This window comes from Rhincodon typus, chromosome 27 (genome assembly GCF_021869965.1).
Source record: "Rhincodon typus isolate 14 chromosome 27, sRhiTyp1.1, whole genome shotgun sequence".
Taxonomy (NCBI): Eukaryota; Metazoa; Chordata; class Chondrichthyes; order Orectolobiformes; family Rhincodontidae; genus Rhincodon; species Rhincodon typus.
The window spans coordinates 5,217,894-5,227,907 of NC_063358.1; the positions used below are offsets into that span (position 1 = coordinate 5,217,894).

The 10,014-nt window shown below is 41.6% G+C and overlaps 1 protein-coding gene across 1 annotated transcript in view; it reads right to left on the minus strand.

Annotated features, from left to right (window-relative positions):
- Positions 1-634: 634 nt before the first annotated feature.
- LOC125486244 (CTP synthase 1-like) overlaps positions 635-10,014 on the minus strand; it is a 35,592-nt gene continuing 26,212 nt past the window's right edge. Inside the window, exons 4-8 of the mRNA XM_048612915.1 lie at positions 9,368-9,477; positions 8,899-8,995; positions 6,877-7,021; positions 4,475-4,568; positions 635-3,084 (exon numbers count right to left, since the gene is read on the minus strand). Coding sequence (XP_048468872.1) covers positions 4,481-4,568; positions 6,877-7,021; positions 8,899-8,995; positions 9,368-9,477 — 440 coding nt within the window. The 3' untranslated portion in view covers positions 635-3,084; positions 4,475-4,480. The remainder of the gene's footprint in view (positions 3,085-4,474; positions 4,569-6,876; positions 7,022-8,898; positions 8,996-9,367; positions 9,478-10,014) is intronic.

Consider the following 10,014-nt stretch of genomic DNA (forward strand, 5'->3'; position numbering starts at 1 on the left):
ACTAAGAAATAGAAAATGTATAAGAAACCTTCTTTACTCAGACAGGTAGAATGTGACATTCACCAACACAGAGTATTTGAGATAAATAGGAGAGATACAGTTAAGGGGAACAATAGAAAAACACAAGGGAGGAAGGAAAGAAGCTATGTCGAGTTAGATAAGGAAAGATTGGAGGAGGTTTGACTGGAGCACAACCAAAACAGGGCCTGTTTATGTATTCCATGCTCTCTGTACTTCTGTGCGTTATTTGGAAGGTTGATTACTTATGGTATAACCAGTCAATGCTTTGAGTTAAAAACTGTGCTATAGATAGCGAAAAGGTACAAACCTGGTTAGCAGCAGGTCATAAAAGTCTGTTCCAAACCAATGACTACTTCAGAAAATGTCAGAGAAGATCAGGGTTTAAGCGTAGATGCTAATATGATCTGCACGCTGGACATATTAATAATCCAGGGTTTTGGAAATTGAAACTGACTAAAACTGCACCAATAAAAAAAGCTTTTTCTCAATCTGTAGGAGGAGTAGAATGACAAGTTGGTGCCACAAAACTGATCTGCAAACCCAACTTATAAAAATAATATCAACTGAAAAATGCTCTTGGAGATGAAAAAAAATCACATATTTCAAAACTGCATAATACTTCCATTCATCTTTATTGCAAGATTATATGAATCAAGAGTTTCTTTCCATGATGAATTATAAAAGCAGGCACAGTTTCATTTCAAGTTTGGTACAGCTTGGGGTTATGATAAATACCCACTTGCACTCCACAAAATTCACTCTCCAGCTATGGCTCTTCCCACTTGGTTAAAGTTTAATTAACCACGGAGCGAGGGGAAATACAAACCCTGTCCTGTTGCATGCTGTTAAATGGATATTTTGCATTGATAGGTTCAGACTCTTGTGTTAAAGTGCCAGGGAAGGGGTCTAACCATGGACAAAATATGTTTCTGTTTTGCCATAAGTTTGCTGGTTTTAAGCTGCCAAGTGTTGCATCTACCCAAATTAGAATAAACCAAGGTGATCAAGATTGGGCTTCTCGGATACCATTCGTTTGGGTTGTTGGTTATCATCAACAAGGTAAATGAGCTTGTTCACAATTCCACTCTTGTATCAGGCTGAACCTCGTCATTAGTCACCACCATTACTCCAGCATCAAACTCCAGGGGAGGGGATGGCCTGGTGGGTATTATTGCTGAACTATTAAGCCAGAGATATGGGCACTGAAGTGAGGACCTAGGTTCAAATTCCACCACGTCAGATGGTGAAATTTGTAATCAATTTTTAAGAATCTAGAACTAAGAGGATAATGATGACAGTGTTGATTGTTGGAAAAACCTATCTGATTCACGAATGCCCTTTGGGGACAGAAATTGCCATCCTTACTGGGTCTGGTCTCTACGTGACTCCAGACTGTCAGCAATGTGGTTGACACTTAACTGCCCTCTAGGCAATTAGGAACAGGCAGCAATGCCCACATCCCATGAATAAATAAAAAATCTAAAGTTACCAAAGAAATACAAGCTGAAGCCAAGTTTGCTGTGTCTTCCAGTAAGCAAGTGGCTGATTGAACAAAATGCCACCTTCATGGACTATCCCCCATATCCCTTGATTCCCAAAAATCTATCAACCCTTGTCTTGAACAAGTTCAGAGACAACCATAGAGATCTAATGATGCTCAGAGAATTCCAAAGATTGAAAACTTTTTGGGAGAAGAAATTTCACCTCATCTAGTCCCAGATTGTCGATTCCTTATCCTGAGGTCGTCCCATTTAATTTCCAGCTTAGTCAACGTGGGCAAACCGCCTTTCAGCATCTACCCTGTCAAGCCAAGTATGCTGCATCTAAACTGACTTAAAGTCCATGGGAATGAGTTGGGAACAATGTCTCAAAACAATTCTAAAGGCGAAGAGGAACATTTAATCATACTCTTGAAGTGACGTCTCTGGTGCGACTCTTTGGTGATTTTTCATCCAGTTCCAGCCCTGAATCCAAAGCAAGAACTCGAGCAGGAACCAGATGACGATGGGATCATTCTTACTTCTGTGTGTGAATGCCAATATGGCTGCTGAGTAAAGCAAGCAGTTCTCACTCCATCGAGATGTGGAAAATATGTGGGTGAGTCTTAGCGAATTACAACCTCCTTTTTAAACTGGGGAACTTCTGAGACAGCCCTTTCAATGCTGGTTCTAACCTAGGTATTTATTAAAATTTAATTGCTGGAACAAGGCTGAAATGCTAAGTTAATATGCTGCTGCTTCTTAAACAATCTGCTCCCAAACTACAAAAATCAGCTGTAGTTCACTTGATTGCAATGAATGGAAACATGAAAGAGTACAGTCCCAAATTACAGCCTGATTGTTGATTCTTTATGGCAATAATGTGACTGCATTTTCTAAACAAAGTCAAGTAATTCCACCCTTGTGTAAAAATAAGAAGTTACATCTCTCAACAACATGAAATAAACTTTTACAGTCCCAGTTTCACACTGAGTTTAACAGTGCATAAACTAAACAGAAAAATGCAATCCTTCCAACCCTACACCTGCAACATACTGAGGTATAAAAGAAAACAAAACATCAGGAGAAACTTGAATCAGACACAGGAGTCTAAATAAAAATGAAGTAGCACACTGTTAAAACGACATTTTGCAGAGGTAGTGTCAAAAGAAAAGTACAGTTTGCCATAAACATAAGAACGTTGGGAGATAGGAACTTTTCAAAATGAACAATTGGTGTTACATTGCGATGTCCCAAATGTATGCCACATGATCCTTGCTAATTCCATTACAATACGTTACTTTGATTTTATGTCACTGTAGAAAAATCCAAGATTCAAAAACTTAACTCTAAAATCTATGCAGGCTTATGTCAGGAGACATGAACGAAAGGTAATTCCTTTTATATAATAAATGGATACGATTTTCACTGACGCTCACAAAGTAACACGAAATGAAACAAACGATGGCTCTCAGGCAGTGTGCTGTGTGGACGAGACCAACAGACCAAATACGTAATACTGTGAAATCAACAGGAAGTTGTAGTTCATACACCAACCATTCAGAGCTGTAGAATGAAGCGACACCTGGACGAAGGCAGAGAGGGAAGAGAAATGTAATATTTGACAGAGCATGTGGAGCCATGTGTCAATCTCTTAGAATAAAAGGTCAATCATTTAGGACTAAGATGAAAAGCAATTTCTGTTGCATTCTCTATCCCATGTCCATGGACATCAATAACATTCGAGATGGAGACTGATATATATCCAGGTTCTAAGGAATCAGGGGAATGGGGCCGGGAAAGGAAAGTAAAGTTGATGTAAATGTTCAACCTTGATCTTACCAACAGCAGAACAGGCTTGAGGCCTGTGTGGCTTATGCCTGCCCTTAATCCTTTGTTCTTGTAGAAGAATTACTTTTAATTTTCTCCACTATTTTTCTCCTGAGGTCCTTGCTAGGGTAGATTTTCTACAGCCGCCACTCTCCAGTATTTCAACCAAGTTTTCATGCTTCGTAGACAGTGCTAGTCGATTATTTATCCATCGAGACACATCTTGCCCACGTGCATTGTCTATTTTCTCGGAGGTTGGTGGGAGGAGAATGGGGAATGCCACTTGATTCGGCTGAGAAATCCTGGCATATTTGTCACTTTTGAAGCTGCAGGGTAGGGTCCCAATACAGCATTCACTGCTGCCTTGACTAAGCTCAGCACTGAAGAGATCTAACTTTCTGAGATCTCCCTTACCTGTGCGGCTCACCTGCTCAATACCGTTACCAGCTAAGCCACTTGGGGAGCAGATCTGATCGTTGCTAAGATACAGCGGTCTTCAGTTTGTAGCAGTGGCTGAAGATTTGACTCAATGTCATCAGTGGCAAATAGGATGGTAGGAATACAAAGTTCCACTGTCCAACTTGGACACTGATCAACTTAGTGACCACAACAGCAAGTATACACCTCTGGAAAAGAAAAATAGGGAGAAACTGCTACACTCAATCCCAATCAGCCAAAGAGGGTTTTGCATGGATGTAACAGATCCCATGGTACTGTTTGAAGCAGAGCTGGGAATTTTCATCCATGCCCCAGCTAGTATTTATCCCTCAGCTAATATTGTTTAAACAAATCACCTAGTCTATCCCTGTGCAGTTTGTGGGACTTGGTACAAGTTGGCTGCTGTGTTTCCATCACCACTACTCTTTGAAAGCACATCCCAGGCTGTAATGAATGCTGAGGGAAGATCAGCAGGCAACATCGGTAATTTTTCAAAGTCCTTTAACGCAATTATAAAGCAAAGAATGCTTTTACCATCCACCATATTTGCAAATAATGGCTTTAAGACAGAAACCTCAGATCACTTTCTTTATATCATGTATATTCTTTCTAAAAGGAACACCATACAAAAAGTTGTGATTTGCGGAGATAGACATCGTCAAAAGGAATAGGAGAAGCCAGAATCCAAGCTTGGCCACATGACTTACCAAATATTATTCCTGTGTTAGAATGGCTGACAGTTTTAAATCAACAATTTCAGAATCAGGTGAACTGCTCCCACTTTGATCACTGTAGGTATCCCTGGAGAGAGCAAAGTCATAGGGCATTCATTAACTTCTAGCTTTTTTGTTTCCTTTTACACACATAAACCAATCGTCTAACCCCAACCCCGAACAGTTTATTTAGGGATTAACAGCAGGAAGCCCGAGTGTTGCCTTCCTCTGCCCAAAGCAATTGCAGCAGATCAACTGCTAACGTGGCCAAGGTCATTCTTAAAATAGCAGTAAGTGCAAAGTGGGACCTGCCTCATCTTAATGGCTTCTAAAACCTCTCCCAGTGACTCCCTGTGATCCACCTAAAACAGGGCTCCCCAATGTGCCAGTCAGGACCCTAAGTGTTTTTGTGAGCCATAGACTCTGAAACAACAAAAGGCGTTGGTGGAACTCTGAGTGAGTTAGAACAGATGCGTTATACTCTAAAGGACACAGCCTCCTCTCTCAGACCTTCTCCCTGTAACCCTGGATCCCCTTTCTAATCAAGAACCTATCTATCTCTGTCTTAAATACATTCAATGACTTGGCCTCCACAGCCCTCTGCAGCAATGAGTTCCACACATTCACCTCCCTCTGGCTGAAGAAATTCCTCCTCATTTCTGTTTTAAAGGGTTGTCCCTTCACACTGAGGCTGTGCCTTCCAGTCCTAGTCTCTCCTACTAGGGGAAACATCCTGTCCATATCCACTCTATCCAGGCCTCTCAGTATTCTGTAAGTTTCAATCAGATAGACTCCATCAAGTACAGATTGGGAGTCCTCAACCAATCCTCATATGACAGGCCTCTCATTCCCAAAATCATTCTTGTAAACCTCCCTTAGACCTCCTCTAACATCAGCACATCCTTCCTTAAATACAGGGCCCAAAACTGCTCACAATATTCCAAATGTGATCTGACCAGAGCCTTATTATAGCCTCAGCAGACTGTACATCTCTGCTCTTGTAATCTAGCAATGAAAAGCATTTATTTTATTTAAAATAAAAGTCTATTTAAATTCCAAACATTGATGAATATGAGAATTTAACATTCTCCTGCTGTTCAGCAGTCGGTCCTATTCTAAGTGGCTTGACCAAATAGGACACCGATTTGTAATGCAGGATAATCAATATTTAATATTCAGAGGTGAGGAATTATAACATGTCAAAAGCACAAATTCCTTTTCTGTTCTGAAAATGCAGCTTCTGAAGATTAGAATAATTACATTTTTTGACCAGTTAGGTACATTAAACTATGATGTAAATGGATATATATGCAATATTATTCCCAATAGACTTATAATGGGCAGGCTGCCTACTTTCAAAGAAGCAATAGTTACACACTGCTGACAGATTTGACAGTAATCCAATCCCATTTTCAGAGTATGTCAGCATGAAAATTATAGGTATATACGTGTCCAGCGCTTTTCTGCAAACTTGATATTTGATTGAACCAGCAAATAACATCCAAAATAATACACAGCTTAAACAGATGCTTAGTCATTTAATATCTGCACCATTACTTTCAGGTCAAGGTGATGAAAATTGTAGTGGATGGTGAGGACAGGGGTGAGCAGAGGGGAACTGTTGAAAATGTCAGAGAAGGGGAAAGATTGGGGGCGGGGTCGGACGAGAACGTTGAGCAGTGGGAAACGGTAAGGTTTGTTCTAAAGAAGGGTCACTGGACCCAAAACGTTAACTCTGCTTTCTCTCCACAGATGCCAGACCTGCTGAGTTTTTCCAGCAATTTCTGATTTACTTAAGGGTAAGGCTTGTGATGGGAGGAGTGTGAGAAGTGCAGAACCCACTGGCAGACATTAAGGGTTATTCCTTCACTTTTGCAGCCTTGTCAGGGTAGCCACTGTCATGGAATTCACTGCACAGAAACAGCCCATGTGCTCAATGCTAGCGTTTCCATCCTGTATCCTCCAAATCTAACAGTATGGCACCCTAATCCTTTCTACCTGCCCCCCATGTTACTCTGAATGATGTGGAGACCGATTACAGTGGCTGTACCATAAGAAAAAAGCTTTTCTTTACTAACTACAAATGGTAGAAATACACGTAAATTAAAAAAACCCTCAGTTGTGAACACTGATGGCTAAAACACTCAAATCCCTCTGCACCACAGAATTCCACAGTGCTCCTCTGTTTGAAGTAATTTGCTGGTTTTTAATTCATCCTGCCAAAGTGAACAATGTCACATTTTTCCACGTTGTGCTGTTAGTCAGTTGGTTGGCAATTCACTCAACGAACCCATCTGTATCCACCTGCAACGTCCTTACGTTACCTTCACATGTAATTCCCTCCACTGAATCAATTAGAAAAAGGGGAGAACAGACAGAAAATCTCAGGTAGTTACCTGGGCGACAGCCGGCAACCCTTTTCCAAGTAACGTTGAAGCTTTCCTGAAGCAGCCAACATCAGGCCCAAGTAAGGTGGCGACGGTTTCATTGGTCTGGAGGTGAATTCTGGATGGTACTGGACGCCAACAAAATAGGGATGCTCTGAAAAAGACAGGGGTGAGAACACTTCCGCAAGAGCTGCACTCAACTACAATTACCTCCAGCAGAACTTATTACTCGTGAAGGTCAAACAATCAACAGGCAGAACCACACTGGTCCTCCAACTAACATGCTCATTCAAAAAGTCAAAGGGGCACTAAAAATACTCCTGGTCATTCTGGGAAACAGGAACTGGTATGAAATGCAAAGCAGGAGCAGAAGGAGACCTCTCGACCCCTCAAGGCTGTTCCACCAACCAATATGATCATGGCTCATCTCTTGGGTGATTTGAAGTCCACATTCCTGACTACTCCTTTCGATTCCTTTGCCCAACAAGATTCTATCAAATGGTCTGAAAAATACTTAATGACTCTGCCTCCACCTCTGACTACTTTTACAACGCCTGCCTGTCTAGGTACTGCTGACTGCCTGATGTGGGGTCCACCTCTCACCAACTCCTCTCTGTGCTCTCTATGAAGCTGACATTAACCTATAAACCACTGATGGGTCGTAGGCTACACACAGCATAAAGAACCCACACCGCATCCCAGGATGTGCAGGCTAGGTAGCCATGGTAAATGCAGGGTAGGGGGCTGGAACTGGGTGGGATGCGCTTCAAAGGGTCAGTGCTGACGCGATGGGCCAAATGGCCTGCTTCCACACTGCAGGGATTCTATGATTCACTGACCTAACAGCAGAGTAAAAATGTGGGGGACGCTCAAGTGATTCCAAATAGGGCATGGACAATTCAGCTGCCACTTGTTCTGCTGGTGGAGTTTGAGGAATGCGCATTTGTGGTCATAGTCTGTGGAACACATCAACAAGAACCTGCCACTCAGATCTGCGGCCTCATTTCTCCGGTCAGTAACTGAGGAGGCTACCGATAGGATTGTCAATCTAGAAATTGTATTACGAGCTTTTCTCACCATAGAAACAGTGGAAGCACTCAGATAAAAAACTGGATCAAAAAATTGTTACAGATTATCAGAAGACACTCTGCCAAGATGCTAACAATATTTTGATCACAATAAAAACTACAGCCAGCACTCCATAATTCTTAACATCATAAGGTAATGTGCAAAATTACAGACTGGAGGAGGGGCTGTGGCACAGGGGTAACGTCACTAGGCTAATAAGACTAAGCTCCATGGGGGCATGGATTCAAATCTGACCACGGTAGATAGTTAAATGTGAATTCAACTTTTAAAACAATGGAATTAGAAGTTTGTTGGCCATGTAACCATTGTTGTAAGTAGCCAGCAGGTTTCACTGAGGCAGGGAAATCTGCCTATATGTAACTCCATACCAACAACAAAGTGGTTGACCCATAACAGCAGCAGTGAAGGTCAGGCGATAAATGCTGGTCCAACCGGTGTTGCCCACATCCCATGAATGAATAAAAAGAAAGACTCAAAAGTGGTGTCCAAAACTAAGCAGCATTATTTTTAACTTTACAGAACTTTACTCCAAAATATTCCAGCAGTCAATGTGTCAGGCTTGCGTATTTAAGCAGCCTGTAAATTTATTTAAAATTTTAAATACACAAGTAGGTAATTAGCCACAGTTCATGAGGGCCCTTCACCATGTCACTCTATTAGACAGGAGGGCATAGTTGTCTATATAGATTGCTGTATCCAGTTTGAGGGGAAACACTCTGCACTGGAACTGGATTCTCACTGTGTTATCCTGAAACACACACTAGCCATTCAACGAATGGAGTTAATCATCCCGCTAACGTGTAAATATGATAATGCATTCTCCAAAATGTTTGTTCAAATAGTAAACTTTAAAATAAAACGAGCTGTGAGATTCAGAGTATTTTCTAAAGAGTAACTTGTGTTATATCTCATTCTCTATGACTGCGACATCTCCTCACTCACCGTCTAGTTCGATTATTTCCATTCGTTCTCCCTCCACATCCTGGCCAACGAAACGAAATCCCTTTTCTTCAAAGTTATTTCTCATTGCTGGATTTACCTGAAATACAACAGGTTTGGAGCATTTTTTGTTCTATGCTTCAAGATGGAACTTTTGGGTGGATTGGGTAAGAGGCTTTTGGCATCAAAGAATCCAACGCAACTTCTTAAAAGAAGGACCAATTAGAAAAGCGCAGCAATATAGACTTAAAAACTAAGAAAACGTGATGGGGAAAAACTCAATGTTCTTCACAGGCTTGACAGAATATTTTTACAATGAAAAACTACACAGTTTGTGGATTCATTTTCCCAGACAAAGAGCGCAGAAAGCGTGTGTGTGTGTGTGTGTGTGTGTGTGTGTGTGTATGTATGTGCGTGTGTGTGTGCGCGTGCGTGTGGGGGAGGGGGGTGTGGGAAATATAACAGTTTGTACCTCGTATCGATGCCTGTGACGTTCTTCAATGTAGTCACAATCCTTATACAACCTCCCTGAAGGAAGCACAGAAAAGACAGTTAAAACTTTTTTAAAAATAATGACACTAGTACAAACACAGACCACAATCAGTGAGGATAGACACCTGTACCTCCTCCTCGATAATCCTCAACACTGTCGCCCCACCCCCAACAAGGATGTGTACTCAGCCCCCTTACTGTACTCCCTGTACACCCACGACTACGCAGCCAAACTCCATATGAATGTCATCTACAAGCTTGCTGATGTCATCACCATGGTAGGATGGATAACAAACAACTATGAGCCAGAATACAGATAGGAAACAGAGGGCTTGGTGTTACAATGATAACAATCTCTCTCTCAATGCCAGCAAAACAAAAAAGAGCTGATCATTGACTTTAGAAAGAAAGGAGGAGGATATGCCACTATCTACAACAATGGAGCTGAGATGGAAAGGGTCGAGAGTATCAAGTTCTCAGGAGTGACGATAACCGACAATCTGTCCTGGACCTCCCATGTAGATGTGATGGTCAAGAAGACACACCAACACCTCTTCTTCATCAGGCAGCTTAAGCAACTCGGCATGTCTATAAAGGACCCTCACCAACTTTTATAGATGCACCAGA